The sequence below is a fragment of the Periplaneta americana genome, chromosome 14 (genome assembly GCF_040183065.1).
Source record: "Periplaneta americana isolate PAMFEO1 chromosome 14, P.americana_PAMFEO1_priV1, whole genome shotgun sequence".
NCBI lineage: Eukaryota > Metazoa > Arthropoda > Insecta > Blattodea > Blattidae > Periplaneta > Periplaneta americana.
In genome coordinates this window covers 78,879,255-78,896,691 of record NC_091130.1, presented here as the reverse complement: position 1 = coordinate 78,896,691, position 17,437 = coordinate 78,879,255, and the positions used below count along the sequence as shown (strand labels likewise).

The 17,437-nt window shown below is 41.9% G+C and overlaps 1 protein-coding gene across 2 annotated transcripts in view; it reads right to left on the bottom strand.

Moving 5' to 3' along the window:
* The window catches only part of LOC138713998 (uncharacterized), a 64,134-nt gene extending 48,467 nt beyond the window's left edge, over positions 1–15,667 (bottom strand). For both annotated transcript variants that reach the window (XM_069846570.1, XM_069846571.1), the window contains exon 1: positions 15,415–15,667. In XM_069846570.1, the coding sequence (XP_069702671.1) occupies positions 15,415–15,598 (184 nt within the window). In that variant the 5' untranslated portion in view covers positions 15,599–15,667. The remainder of the gene's footprint in view (positions 1–15,414) is intronic.
* Positions 15,668–17,437: the final 1,770 nt, after the last annotated feature.

Genomic DNA, 17,437 nt, shown 5'->3' with positions numbered 1-17,437 from the left:
CCACAGGAGACGGCTGCTGCCCCTGAGGTAGATCACTCTGTTCCCCGCCACCCTTCCCAAGCTAGTACTCACGTGTCGGAGAGTGAGGACGAGGAAGGTGATGTTGAGATTGCTCTCACTAGGCGACGTGGTGATGTCCCACCCGTTATTATTACGCCAACCTTCACTGGCTCGCTGGGCCGACTGAACTTAGAGTTCAAGGCCGAATACGAACCGTTGGGCTTATGCTCGTACAGGGCGCGCGGCGGGACGGCCGTGAAAACTGTTTGCGAAAGAGACTACGCTAATCTTTGCAGGTTTCTGACCGAACGGGGAGTAGCGTACAATTTGCTGCGCCCTAAGAAAGACAAGCCTCTGCGATTCGTTTTAAAAGGAATAGATATTCACACAGATGAGGAGGACATCCAGGGCGACCAGGAATTCCAAAGCATAATCGTCCGGCGAGTGACGAGGATGCAATCATCAAGGAGAAAGGCCAAACTCTCAATGGTCATTGTCGATGTGGAGAATTCCCCCGAAACCCGGGATAGGATGAAAGCCTTGCGGCAGTGCTGACTGATGAGGGTTACAGTTGAGGACTACGTCCCCAGCAAGCGCCCGCCTCAGTGCAGCAACTGCCAGTGTTACTACCACACGCTGGCTAGCTGCAAAGCGCAGCCTATGTGTCGAGCTTGCGCCCGCCCCCATAGGACTAAAGATTGTCGCAAGCCGCACGATGTCCCCGCTCCATGCGAACTCTGTAATGGCGCTCACACCGCCAATTACGCAGGTTGTCCCGTAGCACTACAGGTTAGAGATGCCACGGAAGGAATGAGCAGGGCTGCTCGACGGAGGAGGGCAGAGCTCGAGGAACAGCGGACGCTAAAATACGAGTGGCTCCGGCAGCAGCGGGTGGAGCGAGCTGCGAGGCAGCAGCAGCAGCTGTTCCGAGAACAGCAGCCGCAGCCACAGGCTCGCGCCCCTGTGCAGGGGCCTCGTGCGGAGCGACGCACGGAACTCGGGCCGGTCCGCCAACAGCAGCAGCAAACGCAGCAGCAGCAGCAGCAGGTGGACATCCCTTCGCTTCTGGATGTGCCCGTTCCCCCGCCTCTGTGGTCCACCGTGGCAGCGACAGCCCCCCCAAACTGCTACCAATAATGTAGGACCCCTTTGTCAGCGCCCTATGCGCAACATGGGCAGCAGAAAAGCCACCAAGGCTATCACGGTAGAGCCCATATCCGCCCCTGTCCCACCGGACCAGCAGGAAGCTATTGCAAGCACCTCCAAAGGCCCGACCGGTCAAGGCGCGAACTTGGACCAAGTCCAGCACATTGCCGAGGCGTTGCAATTAGCAAATCCCAACCTCTCGCTCGCCCCAATCCTAGAAGGATTAACTAGAGTGATAGTTCTCCTTATGGAGAATCCTATGTCTGCCCTCCCGGAGATATTTAAGCTCCTAACATCCCTCCTTTCTCTCAATGGCCAGGCGAAGTGACGGAGTTGCTAGGATGTGTATATGGAACGCCAGGGGCCTTAGACATGATAGACATGAGTTCAGGGCCTTCCTAGACGCTAGTAATATAGACGTAGCATTTATAACAGAAACGTTCCTGACACCCCAAGTAAATTTAAGATGCGCGTGGTTTAAATCTATAGACAAGATAGAGCGGGTAGAAGAGGCGGAGGTGTAGCGGTGTTCGTTCGTTCTACGATCGCGCACTGTGAGTATCTCCTTCCCAAGCTAGACGCATTAGAGGCAGTGGCTATTAGAGCCTACATAGGCAGACACCCCTTTCTGCTTATGGCTGCCTACAGTCCTGCGGGCACACTAAATGAACGCGATTTAGATATAGTGACAAGTCTATCCGATAGATTCGTAGTCGCCGGCGACCTCAATGCGAAGAACGCTAGCTCGAACTGTCAACGCCCCAATCGGCAGGGCGATAGGCTTTTTCTTAATTCTACAGGAAACGGATACGTCGTGATGGCCCCTAGGGAACCCACACACGTACCGGCTGCTGCAAATCAACTGCCTGACATATTAGACATCGCTCTGGTGAAAGGTCTCACAACTAGAGCGAGACTAACAACCCTGGATGATCTTCTGTCCGACCACCTACCGGTGATAATGGAGATCATGCACCCAGTTGAACTCTCCCCAACCGCTGAGAAATTCAACTACAAGGCGGCAGACTGGGTGTTCTTCCAAGACCAGGTAGCCGCTACGCTTCCACCACTCCCCCCTGAAGTCACTCCGGCAGGGATAGATAGGTCAGTTAGCCACTTGACGGAGTGCATATAGAAGGCAATGGTTGCTGCAATACCGAAACGGTCTTCACAACCGGGACGGATGCAGCTCCCAGTCTATATTAGAGACCTAAAGATCGCCCGCAATAGAGCAAGAACATTGTGGAAGCGTACTAGGTTAGATCAACATAGAATAGAAATGAACCGCTTGCGCAGGCGGATCAGTGAGGCGGTACACGAAACGGTCGTGGATGCTTGGAAATCCAAGGTTGAGACGATGGACAGCAGAAACATGTCAGATGCCTGGCGTGTATCTCGAGCTCTGTCCAATCCGTCTCAATCTATTCACCCTTTAGTAATCGGTCCAGATGTCACGGTGTTTACTCCTGAGGAGAAGGCTACCGCACTGGCAGACGTTTTAGAGACCACTTTTCAACCCGTGGAACAAAATTTAAACTTGCCCCATATCAGAGCTGTTGAGGAATCGGTTCGAGACCTCCTTAGCAGGGAGCCGGAAAATGGGATACGACCTACGAACACCCACGAGGTCGCCCATTCCATTCGTCGCCTCGGCCCTCATAAGGCCGCAGGAGCCGACGGTATCCAAGGAATTATATTGCAGCATCTCCCAAAGTCAGCTATGAAGCGCATAGCAGAGATAATTAATAACATCTTGGCTTCCGGTCACTATCCCATTCCCTGGAAAGAGGCTCACGTAGTTCTCTTTCCAAAGCCCGGAAAGGATAAGACGAATCCAAGCAACTATAGGCCTATTGGTTTCCTCAGTTGTCTCAGCAAACTGGCGGAGCGGGTCATACATAGACGCCTCAATGAAGTAGTGTTGCCCCAAATCAGGAACGAGCAGTTCGGTTTCCACCCTGGTCGTTCCACTACACTCCAGGCAATCCGCATGACGGAGGACATTACCTGGGCTATGAGCACGAAGCGTGTAGTAGCTGCAGCTTACCTGGACATCGAGCGAGCATTCGACAAGGTTTGGCATGAGGGACTCCTTGTTAAGTTACTGGGTATGGGAGTCCCAGATGGAATGATACGCCTCATTTCTAACTACCTCCGACGCCGTACATTCAAAACCCGTGTAGGCACTATTTTCTCCACCCCCCGTGAAATTCAGGCAGGAGTCCCACAGGGTTCCATTATCGGGCCCATACTTTTCAATATATTCATTAATGACCTCCCGTTTCGCTATATCCACGGCAGAAGTAGTCATCTGTATATCTATGCAGACGACACTGCCGCTCTTTTGGCAATGGGCAAAACCTATAGATTAGCGTCCCGTAGGTTCCAGTCGATCTTAGATCACCTCCAGCCGTGGTTCCACAACTGGAGAATCAAGGTCAATGTAGACAAATGTCAGGCCATACTCTTTTCACTAAGAGCGAGGCTCGAAGACATTCCACCACCACCCACACTTTTCGGACGAGAAATGCCGTGGATGAACCAAATTAAATATTTAGGGATCATTATGGACTCTCATCTCAACTTCCGAGATCACATCCAATCCCTTCTTCGTAAGGCCAACGGGCTGATAGTTAGACACTATCCCATTCTGGCGGCCTTAACTCCTGACAACCTGAGGGTAGGACTTACCATGTATAAGGCCCTCATTCGCTCTGTCATTACCTATGCCGCACACGCATGGGGGTTTGCGGCAGTGTCCCATCTCCGTAAACTCCAAGTTGTCCAAAACCAGGTGATTCGACTCATTACCCATCTCCCCCGAGTCGCCTCGAGAAGAAAGTTCCATGATGAACTAGAGTTGCCAACCATAGACGAGTTCATTGCTCGACTGGCTAGGAACCTGTATGCGGAAGCTCGTGCTAACTCCAACCCGCTCATATCTGGCCTCGGCCAGTATGATCCTAGGTTACGGCGTAAACACCAGACAGGTCCATTAGCTATACTATTGAGACAGGAGGACAGGGAGGCTGGCGTTACTCCCAGGTTTTGGTAGCCACGACTCAACTCCATGAGACTCCTTGGACAGTGCAACCGCTTTAAAATGACCTTGTCTTAACTGGGCTAAACAAAATCCCTCCCTGACAATATCTACTTTTGTTGATCGATGGAAGTATCATAGAGCCAATTGGCTAGTATATATCCATCGATTCATAGAGTAATTCAACCTAAGAGCCAACTGGCTAGTCTCTGATATTGAGACAACTCATCCTGCCTAAGGTTTTTCCGTGGTTTTCCTAAGGCGCTAAGACAAATGTCCGGATGAGCCCTAAAAGAAATGGGCCACGGACCTGCACTCATATCCTCATTAATCTTCCTAATTACTTAAATTAATCAACTAATTACATCTCTCCCCCTCTTCGTAATTGAGCCATCATATAGCCAAATGGCTTGCCTCAAAATTGAGACAATTCAACAAGGCTCATGACAACAATCACCTCCTACATAATAGCCAAATTGGCTAGTCTCTTATACATGAGACAACTCATCTCGCCTAAGGTATTCCGTGGTTTTCCTCAGGCGTAAGACAAATGTCGGGATGAGCCTTATAAGAAATGGGCCACGGACCTATATGCCCTTCCCCATACATATTCCACCCTTATTATAAACGATGTATGCCCTAGTTCAGATAATATAAATAGTCTATTAAATGTACGAGGTCACTTAATAAGTCGCAAATTCAAAGGACAGGGACCTCTCAAATTGCAGATTAGATTTCACGGCGCTTCTTCCGACGGTCTTCACATGCTTTGTCATCGAACAACAGATGACGGCGTCTTGCCATTCTAACGGCAAACACCAGCCAACTCCTCCTCGCCCCGTTCCGTGATCAATTGATCAATCTCAGCCCCCCTCGCTTATGTAGTACCTAAGAGGTTACGTCCAATTTCGGCTTCCCCTTCAAAATTTTCTAGAGCTCCTTCAGGGAAGCAGCGTAACCCGGAGTGAGACTAGTGGCCAACAGGCTTGGAGCTCACATATTTAGTTTTGTACAGCCTCCAACCCACTTGCAAGGACGCGTTTTGCGTACCTTTTAAATTTTCCTCCCAATTCTCCTTCTATTTTTCGAGTCCTATATAACATTTATGTTGCCGACATTCCACAACCACAAATTCCGACAATAAAACTCGGACAGTTCGCAGACGACACAATACTTACATCGACAGAACCTAGCATCCGTACGCAAGCACGACTACTCAACAACTCATTGCGACAGCTCACAACATGGCTTGACAAATGGAGATTAACGATTAACACTACGAAAACGCAAGTTATGCTACTGAAAAGACGACGATACCCAGGAACGACGATACGCGACAGAAACCCTATTCGAATTAAAAACATACGACTACCATACCGAGACAAACTGACATACCTCGGAGTAACCTTTACCAGGAAGTTAAGCTTCAATCAGCAGGCGGTTAAAATCCACCAACGAATAGCCCTATCCTCTAAACTCCTGTACAAAGTCTCCGGTCGCCCCCCCCCCCGATCGTATTGGCAGCCTCCCACAAACCAATATCATAATATACAAATCCATCATCCGACCTTCCATAATGTATGCCTCCCAGCTCTTCTTCCGTATTACACCCTCCTATCTCCGGCTCCTAATCCAGAAAGAGAGAAGCCTAATCCGTAAAGCCTACTTAATAGCTCCTTACACCAGAAATCATATACCATACGAACTTTCCGGAATTAAACCTCTCCCTGAATACATCCGTCGCAAAAACATCAAATATGTCCACAAGTCCTTAAACAAACCTTACATCCAACAGCTCTTCAACCCACCCCCCCCCCACAAAACCCAGACCTAACAATATCCAATCTCTACCAGCAGTATAACGAACACCTACAACTCCAAGCCAATAACTAATACCTATCCTTAATCCTAGTTGGCCCTCAAAAGGGCCAATACTCAAAGCACTATACTACCAACACAACGATCACCGCCAACCACTAAATAGCACTCACAGACATAGACGACAGACCTAATTCATCACGACAACAAGGCAGCGGATATGCTGTGGTAGATCTGGCAGACGGCGAAGTATGGAGTCCACACTCCGCAAGAACAACAACACAAGAACCAACGACCATCAAGACCGGATCCTGCTATCCTGGATGCGGCAGTCCGTGTGAAGCGTGTGAAGGAATCCACAGAATCCAAGGATAAACTCTTAGCCTGAAGAGAGCAATTCAGACTCTAAAACAGGCTACCACGGTACGAGCAATCACACCGTGGTAATACATTTTAGTAGTAGTAGTAGTAGTCAGGTCATCAGTTGCTACAGGTATCCCGAGCAGAAGACTTCGACCGAGGATACCTAACCACTGAAGATGTCTGCCGTAGAAGTAGACGAAACGTCTGGTAACGTCAGCACCAGTAGACCACGGCATCTTAGCCCGGAAGCTCTGTTTCAAAAGATTACCAATGATATCTCAAAGAGTAGCTTCATCTTATTTTATAATTTGGACAACCTAATAATCATAATATGGTAAAAATATAAATTAAATGTAAAAATGACCCAAGGTACAACACCTTCCCCTACTATTTGTTTCAGTTACAAATTATTGCTTGCTCTCTGTGGTTAATTATTACAATATTATACGAAGTTGGGATATGGAAAAGAAAAATTTCAACTATAACCTTTGTCGGGCATGACAATATGTTCAACACGCATTTCGAACATTTCATTGCTCAAATGACGTCAGACCTGACGTACCTGATACTTGCGTCATCCTGTCTAATTACGTCACAACAAGAGATGGACATAAGTTCAAGGACACAACGAAAAATTCCCATTCGAAAGTTTTACATTCAGATGTAAAAGAACAGTGGCGTATCGAAGCATTTGGTTCACCACCTACACGCCCCAGTAGAAGTAAGTACACAAGACATCTAGTCACCTCTTCCGTAAATCATGGATAAGTTACATCAATTTTAGACCAAAAGAAAACCTGTCTCAAAGATGAGACATGGTTTAATTAGATGCATTATCAAATTCGTACAAATTTACGCAAAATAGCAGTAAACATTTATAAAATTTGGGAAAACACTAGCAGAAACAGTTGTGCAGTAGTAGTGGTGGTGCTAGTAATAGTACTAGTAACAGTAACAGGACTAATAGTAATGATGATAGTAATATCACCAGCGACAACATTAATAGCATTAGTAGTGGCATTATTACTAATAGCAGCATTATTAATATCAGCAGCAGAATTACTAATAACGACAGTAGTAGTAGTAGTAGTAGTAGTAGTAGTAGTAGTAGTAGTAGTAGTAGTAGTAGTAGTTCGTATTAGACAGTAGGAGCAGAAGCAGTAATAGTAGTTAGAAACAGCTAGTAGAAGCAGGAGCAGCTGTAGAGCAGGAGTAGTAGTAGTAGTCAGTAATAGCTATAGGAGCAGGAGCAACAGCAGTAGCTAGTAATAGGAGCAGGAGCAGTAGCTAGTAATAGGAGCAGGAACAGTAGCTAGTAATAAGAGCAGGAATAGTAGGCCTAGTAGTAATAGAAGCAGGAGCAATAGTAGTAACAGGAGCAGGAGCAGTAGGCCTAGTAGTAATAGGAACATGAGCAATAGTAGTAATATGAGCAGGAGGAATAGTAATAATAGGAGCAGGAGCAATAGTAATAATAGGAGCAGGAGCAATAGTAGTAATAAAATCAGGAGCAGTAGTAGAGCAGGAACAATAGTACTAGTTAATAATAGCTAGTAGAAGGAGCAGCAGCAGTAGTAACCATTATCATAGGAGCAGGAGCAATAGTAGTAGTTAGTAATAGTATGCGCAGGAGAAGCAGTAGTAGCTAGTAATAGGAGCAGGAGCAATAATAGCTAGTAATAGGAGCAGCAGCAATAGTACAAATAACAGCAAGAGCCATAGTATTAATAAAAGCAGGCGCAGTAGTACAGCAGGAACAGTAGTTTTTATTTTTTATTTTAGTGGGTTATTTTACGACGCTGTATCAACATCTAGGTTATTTAGCGTCTGAATGAAATGAAGGTGATAATGCCGGTGAAATGAGTCCGGGGTCCAGCACCGAAAGTTACCCAGCATTTGCTCGTATTGGGTTGAGGGAAAACCCCGGAAAAAAATCTCAACCAGGTAACTTTCCCCGACCGGGATTCGAACCCGGGCCACCTGGTTTCGCGGCCAGACGCGCTGACCGTTACTCCACAGGTGTGGACGGAACAATAGTATTAGTTAGTAATAGCTAGTAGGAGCAGGAGCACCAGTAATAGGAACAGGAGCAATAATAGTAACAGGAGCAGGAGCAGTAGTAGTAGTTAGTAATAGCTAGTATGAGCAGGAGCAGCAGCAGTAGTAGCTAGTAATAGGATCAGGAGTAATAGTAGTAGTTAGTAATAGCTGGTATGAGCAAGGGCAGCGGCAGTAGCTAGTAACAGAAGGAGCAGTAGTACTAATAGAATAAGGTGCAATAGTAATAATAGGAGCAAGAGTAGTAGTACAGCAGGAAGAATAGTAGTAGTTAGTAACGGTATGAACAGGAGCAGTCGTAGTAGTTGACATAGCAAATATGAGCAGGAACAGTAGTAGCAGTTAGTAGTAGCTAGTATGAGCAGGAACAGTCGTAGTAGTTGGTATAGCTAGTATGAGCAGGAAGAATAGCAGTAGTTGGTATAGCTAGTATGTGCAGGAACATTAGCAGTAGTAAGTAATAACTGGTATGAGCAGTAGTCGTAGTTAGTATAGCTAGTATGAGCAGAAATAGTAATAGTTAATAATGACTAGCATGACTAGTTAGTATAACTAGTATAATCAAGAGCAATAATAGCCAGCATGAGCAGCAGTCGTAATTAAAACAGCTAGTATGAGCAGTAGTAGTAGTAGTAGTAGTAGTAGTAGTAGTAATAGTAGTAGTATTAGTAGTAAGAGGTGCAGGAGCAGTAGTAGAAGTTAATAATAGCTCGTAGTAGCATTAACAGCAGTAGACGTAGTAGCAGTATTAATAGTAGTAATAGAATTAATAGTATTAGGAGCAGCAATGTGATAGTAATAGTAGCAGCAGCAGTAGCGATAGTAACAGCAGTAGCGGTAGTAGATGTTGTAGCAGCAGCAGAAGGGCTAGTAGTAACAGTAGCAGCAGAGGTAGTAGTAATAGCAGCAGCGGTAGCAGTGGTGGTGGTAGTAGTAGTAGCAGTAGCGGTGGCAGTAGTAGTACATTGACGTTCAAAGATATCTGACCGTACTAATCGATGATGATCGATAATTTGTTGATGTAAGTGTGACTTCTTTAGTCATTATTTCAATGAATAGTTGGCGAAGATAATAGTCAGTGTTGCCAATTGTACGTAAATATACTGGCATTATAGATTTCAATTTTTCATACCACTCCACTATTGTAAAACAACACTGGGTTCAACTGGAAACCGATGATATAGTCAAATATGAGAATAGTGTATGCTTAATCTACATAATCATTTTCCCTGACACTTTTTACCCGCAACAATAATGTCACCTATTCAGAACTACCGAAACTATTTCAAAGTTTGTCAATTTTTTATATCTTTGGTTCCGACTTATCTCGTGGTTGGAAAGTTCGTTTACACGATCATAAAATCGTAGGTTAGATATCTTGAACGCCAGTGTACAATGAATATATCAGTAGTGGAGGTGGTAGTAGTAGTAACAGGAGTGGCGGTAGCAGTGAGTTGCAGTAGTAGCAGTGATAGTAGTAGTAATAGTAGCAGCAATCATAATAGCAGCACTAATAGTAGCAGCAGTAATAAGTAACATTAATAGTAGCAGTAATAGTAGTAGCAGTAGGACCTGTAATACAATTTGTAGTAGTAGTAGCAGTAATAGCTGTGATAGTAGTAGCAATGTAGTATTAGTAGAATTGTAGTCATCAGACTAGCGAGGATCACTTTTTTATGAAAACTCTTTTTAAATTCTCAGAAACATTAAATATTTATTGATGTCTTATAATGAGATTCTCGTAATACATATTTCTCAAATAACTAGCACTAACTTACTTTGAAAGCAGGCAGTAAAATTGCAGCAACATACTCTATTATTGTGTTTACATTTTATAGTGTGTAATAAAAATACCTTTAGAACGAATGATGACTAATTATTTAAGAAAGAACAATGTCGAATGGATTTACAGTTTTCATTGACTTTTAGTGAAGTCTTGGTGACAAGACAGCATTTCAAGGAGTACAGTTCAGGCTTTGGAACTGAACGGGTTACATCAGTTTCTTGTCTATGCGGATGACGTGAATATGTTAGGAGAAAATCCAGAAATGATTAGGGAAAACACGGAAATTTTACTTGAAGCAAATCAAGATATAGGTTTGGAAGTAAATCCCAAAAAGACAAAGTATATGATTATGTCTCGTGACAATAACACAGTACGAAATGGAAATATAAAAATTGGAAATTTAACCTTCGAAGAGGTGGAAAAATTCAAATATCTTGGAGCAACAGTAACAAATATAAATGACACTCGGGAGGAAATATGAGAAATGCCTGTTATTATTCGGTTGAGAGGTTTTTGTCATCTAGTGTGCTGTCAAAATATTTGAAAGTTAGAATTTATAAAACAGTTACATTACCCGTTGTTTTGTATGGTTGTGAAACTTGGACTCTCACTTTGAGAGAGCAACAGAGATTAAAGGGTGTTTGAGAATAAGGTTCTTAGGAAAATATTTAGGGCTAAGAGGGATGACGTTAGAGTCGGGCAAACAGCCTCTTACTCCCGCTCGTTCTCGTAGGCGAGACTAGCTGGCCGATAATGCCAGTTCCGAGAATCGTATTCTCGAGATTGGCACTCTCGGGAACGAGGAATACCGGGTCCCGGCCTGTTATCTCACGGCCGACTTATAGTTATGAAATGCGTACACTGACTGCCGGCCTAATTGCCGCTCGTCACTGCAATTCATGACTCTTTCTGAAATATTAATGTTCATAAAGTAATTTAAGAAGGTACAGCAGTGTGGTATGCAATAAATAATACAGCACATTATGATTGTCGACATTCTTACAGAAGTCACACTATTTTAATGAACTATTTATTGCCTTTCCGGAGAAGCAAAATAATGCAGCACTCTCAGCCGTTACCTAATCCTAAGCTAGTCTAAAACAATAACAAGTTATGATTGGAGCTATGATATATTTTCTCGCTATCAGCATTTTGTTGACATTCCATATTTAATCATTCGATAGTGTTTTGTATACGCTATAGTAATGGATATCACACGACTGTATTATTATTATATTGCGCGTTCACATCTGGATGTTTCGTTGTAATGCAAGGGCATCTTCATCAGCATGGGTAATTATTGCGCTGTGTAAGGACGAAATAAAATAATGCTTATTATATTATTATAAAGGACCAAAGGCTCTGACAAAAGATATTTTTGTTTTCCAACTGATAAAATGCTGAATGTGAAATGGAAACACTTTTGCAAGGGAAAGGACAGAATTACGAAATAGAGTAGATCCTTTCACAAATTGATCATAATTACTTACAAATGCGTTTTAAGGAACCCGGAGGTTCATTGCCGCTCTCACATAAGCCCGCCATCGGTCTCTATCCTGAGCAAGATTAATTCAGTCTCTACCATCAAATCCATTTTTATATTAGCTTCCCATCTACGTCTCTGCCTCTCCAAACGTCCTTTCCCTCCGGCCATCCAACTAACACTCTATATCCATTTCTGGATTCGCCCATACATGCTAGATGTTTTGCCCATTTCAAACCTCTGAATTTAATATTCCTAATTATGTCAGGTGAAGAGTACAATGCGTGCAGTTCTACGTCGTGCAACTTCCTCCATTCTCCATCCCTCTTAGCCCCAAATATCTTCCTAAGAATCTTATTCTCGAACACCCTTAACCTCTGTTCCTCAAAGTGAGAGTCCAAAATTCACAACCATACAGAACAATCGGTAATATAACTGTTTTATAAATTCTAACTTTCAAGGTTTTTGAGAGCAGGCTGGATGACAAAAGCTTCTCAACCGAATAATAACAGGCATTTCCCCCCCCCCCATATTTATTCTGCGTTTCTTCCTGAGTGTCATTTATATTTGCTTTATCATAACAACAGAGAATAAAAGACTGTTATTATTATTATTATTATTATTATTATTATTATTATTATTATTATTATTATTATTATTATTATTATTAAATTACCTAGTTACTTTACAACGCTTTATAGCTATCTAGCGTCTGAATGAGATGATAATGCCAGCGAAATGAGTCCAGGGTCCAGCGCCGAAAGTTACCCAGCATTTGCTCTCAATGGGTTGAGGCGAGAAACCTCAGCCAGGTAAAGGCTGGTTCACAATAAACCGGGAACGGAAACGACAACGAGAAATAATGTTAAAATAAATATATTTAAATGTGAACATTCACAATTAACGAGAAGATTGCCGGAGCCGTTATCGTTGTCGTTTCCGTTCTCGGTTTATTGTGAACCAGTCTTAACTTGTCCCAACCAAGATTCGAACCGGAAGCCGATCGTTTCACAGTCAGGTGTGCTAACCGTTACTCTACAGCGATTATTATTATTATTATTATTATTATTATTATTATTATTATTATTATTATTATTATCATTATTATTACTAGTACTGTTATCATCATCATCATCATCATTATCGTAATCATTAGGATTATTAAGATTATGATTATCAGGATTATTATGATGGATATTATTTATCACTGTCTTGTAAGTTATCATTAGGTACCGGTACAAGTATTAGAAATCTGATTAATTCTTAATTTGTTATTCACGTTCCTATAACATATAGGATAATTATTATAAACCATATATGCCTATATAATTTTATATTGTAACATGGCTAGAATCAATAATGATTGTTTTGTAACAATAATTTATAACGTGCAAACCAATAGAAATTGTTGTTTTCTATAGTATAGACTGGTTCACAATAAACCGGGAACGGAAACGAGAACGGAAATAATGTTAAAATAAATGTATAGTATTTAAATGTGAGCATTCAGAATAGTTAATTGTGAATGCTTATCTTTAAATACATTTATTTTAACAATATTTCCGTTCTAGTTCTCGTTGCCGTTTCCGTTCTCGGTTTATTGTGAACCAGCTTTTAATATTTTCATGTTTCATATCATTGTGTTACAAACTATTTTTTTATTTAGTTGTTATAAAAGATAGCTTAATTACTGTAAAGTGTAAACCATCTTGGACTATACGAGTATAGCCTCATTTTCAACTACCTGTATTAAAATACCATTTAATACCATCCGTATAATAACGAGTTTTCAAGCGTTGAAGGGTTCCGTACAAATTTTACGGAACAAACGTTTGAGTCATGAGTCCCGCGCTAACAGGTTAACTCACCGTTATTCGAGAACCAGTAAAAATTTTGAGTTGCCATCACTTTTAAAAGTAATTTCCATCCTTTCTCAACATTTCTCTCGCTTTGACCCCCCATCTAACGTGAAAAACAAAAAAGTTTGCCGCTTACCAGCGGTGAAGTCTGAACAGATCAATCTCCATCGAAGTTAATATTTTTTTTTTTTTCACTTTCCAAAAAAGATTTTCAGTTCGATTTGTTTTTCTATGCTTTTCTTAGACATTGAGCTATCAATCCAAAAAATTACAGCGCGATTGATTAAGTATTATAGGAGCTACGACATGATATATATTTAAAGAACCGGGAAGTGTATAAGCCAATGCTTCTTATAGAGGCATGGCCCGAGCGATACTGCTTTCTTATCATTACTACAGTCCCGCATAGACGTCCGAGACTGTCGGGAATGACCTAGTATCGGTAATCTCGGGACCAAGAGAATCTCGTGTTCTCTATCAATGAGTCATTTGGCTACGTTAGGTACTCGCGCACTGGGCGAGACTGCGGTGATTACGCAACCGAGAACGGGCGATAATATGAGGCAGTCTACCCGACTCTAGATGACGTTACAGGAAAATGGAGAAAGTTATATATACAACGCAGAACTGTACGCTTTGTATTCTTCACCTGACGTAATTAGGAACATTAAATCCAGACGCTTGAGATGGGCAGGGCATGTAGCACGTATGGGCGAATCCAGAAATGCATATAGAGTGTTAGTTTGAGACCAGAGGGAAAAAGATCTTTGGGGAGGCCGAGACGTAGATGGGAGGATAATATTAAAATGGATTTGAGGGAGATGAGATATGATGTTAGAGAGTGGATTAATCTTGCACAGGATAGGGACCGATGGCGGGCTTATGTGAGAGCGGCAATGAACCTTCGGGTTCCTTAAAAGCCGTAATTAAGTAAGAAAGGCATAGCTAATAAAGACGTCCTGTCACAAAATCATTAGCAAGTTATTTGTGGGCATATTTACTATACCGGTACTACTCCATTTATCATAAAATTTTGTGTAAAACAAAATGAAAGGGAAATGTAGTTGAAGCCCATCGTGTGTTATTTTTTCAAAAAATACTCTATTACTTTTTACTATTTTCTTAATAATTTCTTAATACAGTCAAAATCTGTCCAATAGATTAGGAGAAATCGCTGTAATCTACACAAACGCAGCATGTCGTAAATTTAAAAAATGGCGAGAATTCAGAAGAAGAGTATATCCGTGTAAGCTAAAAAATTTAGGCTTCGGATAAAGAAGAATATCACTTCGAAACTAGTCAGCCACGTAAATTCCTCATATTAACACAGTAAAGAAGATATAACATTAATCAGTAAAAAAATTATTTTTTCATCACAATTTTTGTGTATTATAAACTGAAGAAATGGCAATTTAAAAAAAAATGTAGACACATTTCGGAAATTTGAGGCTCTTTCTAATAACGTTCCGTGCTCTTCGGGGCTATCGATGTGCCACTGAATAAGAGGAACAAATTAATGAATGAAATATTAGTTCAGTATCATCAGAGCCTAGTATATACAGTCACGAAGCTTGACTTGTGAGGGTGCTAGGGACAAAAGACTGTGCCGGTGCTATTTCGCATTGTCTGTAATGAGGCGATAGTAGCGATCCTAGTGGTTAGCAACTATCTATGGATGCATATTTACTACGTATTGACGTTCGTGACTGTATATACTAGACTGTGGTATCATGGCAGAACACCAGAAATTTAAATTACACTCTTGTGTAAACAATTACTGCGATATCTTAATATATTTCATTACATTCATTTTCCTTACACATGATTAAAAAATAATGGGATAAATTGTCATTTCACTTACCTACATTACTTCTCTCCGCGTATTCCATACTCTTCCATTTAGGAACCACAATGCTGGAAACCTCCTCCCATGCTCTAGTTTTTAAATTCCTGTCATGGTATTCCCCGCTGTTAATGTCATAAAGGCAAACTCTCTTTTCTACTTCACTTATAAGCAATTCGCTGTCTATATAAAGTTTCTCCATGACGCCAACAGCTCGCAGCAGCCATGCGGCTATTCTTCAACATGAAAAACTCGCAACTGAAACGCAGCAGGCCGTGATCAAGCCTGTGTCCTTGGTTACGCAGCCGTGCTATCAGCACGTCCGTCTCTGTTAGCCACGTCCATGTTGCCAAGTCACAGTGCTGCAATCAATACTTGTCCTCATCCGTGCGTGCACGTACGGAAGAAACGCTCGTATGTCAAACAAGGAATGTTAGTTCAGTCGATAAACAAACAGGATATACAGTACAATGAGTTCAGGGGAATACGGGCAAATATTGAATAGTTTCATCTCTAAACATACAGAGAGTTTACTATGAACCTCCAACATTTTAAACACATACAATTAAAGAAAAAAATAGTTTAATACTATGCATAGAAACTCACGAAGATTTTAGTTCAGTGCACGTCAACGTGGGCGCCCCTTGTAGCACGATGAATGTCCAGTCTAGGGTTGCCAACTTTTTTTAAAGAAAATACGGGAAATCAAGGAATCAACACAATTTCACATAGAAAATTAGCAAATTATACAATTTAGTTACAAAAAACAACATTATTATGCACTTTGGCAGATAGGCTTAAATTAAGAGCATTTTGAGATAGATTTTGTCTCACGTAATAGTTGAAGTCGACTGCAGTTTGCAACTCTGATTTAATATGTGTCGTGCTCCTGTTCTGAACATCTGTCTAATTATTATTCATGAGATGAAACACCTTCTTTGCATGAGCATTACTATTTGGTATGCTTAGAATAAAACCTGCCAGTTTTTTTATTATAATATTAACATTGATTTTGAACGGGTGAGCACTGAAATCCATTTCTGGCAAGCATTACCTTCTAAACAAAACTGCACGTTTTAATTCATCTCTGAAGAACAAAATTAATTCATCATTTATAAATCATAATTCACGGCATAATCAAATATTTAGAATAAAGATTTTTACATTATGCAAATATATGGGACAAAAATGCTCGAAAAGAAGAAAAATACGGGAGCCAGGAGACTTAAAAATTAAGAGCAAATACGGGAGATCCCCGGAAATATGGGTGAGTCTGTACTCGATTTCACGCCATGCGGCATGGAGCATACTTAATGTGACTACATGGGGATTTTCGGGGCCTCATTGTGGCGATTGACTTTCCTGAAAGATGGAAGGTGGCCTCGTCTGAAAACATTACGAGTGATGTGATAAGTTTTCGTCATCAGCAATGCGATCCAACATATCGATTGAAAATCATTCTCACTTTGGCCGGTCGTCGAGTTTGATTTCCTCCAAATCCGTATCTTGCAGGAATGAACAATGTAATCATTGGTGAAGAATTTTGTGTACCGTTGACAGTTTCATTCCAAGTTCTCTTCCTGCTTGTCTGATTGACTTCTTTCAAACGATCTGTGCTTTTTCAGTAGCCTCTTCCTGGATACCAGTATTCCCGCCTCTGTGTACTTTCAAGGTCAAACACTTACTACACCATTCCCTCACAGTCTAGTATATACAGTCACGAAGCTTGAGGTGATGAGAGTAAGCTTACTAGAAACAATAGAGTGTGCCGGTACTATTTCGCATTGTCTGTGATGAAGCGATAGTAGCGATCCTAGTGGTTAGCAACTATATATGGATGCATATTCCCTACGTATTGAGCTTCGTGACTATTTACTAGGCTGTGATTCTCTGGTAGTCTTAATGTCAGCGGGTTCTGTATTTCTACTGCAGTCCAGTTGTTTTTCTTAAGTCGGCAGCATACTGCATAGAGTTTTGATTCGGACCGTTCGATGTGACGATCTTACACGCATTGTTATGACGTTATGAGACTGCAGTATAC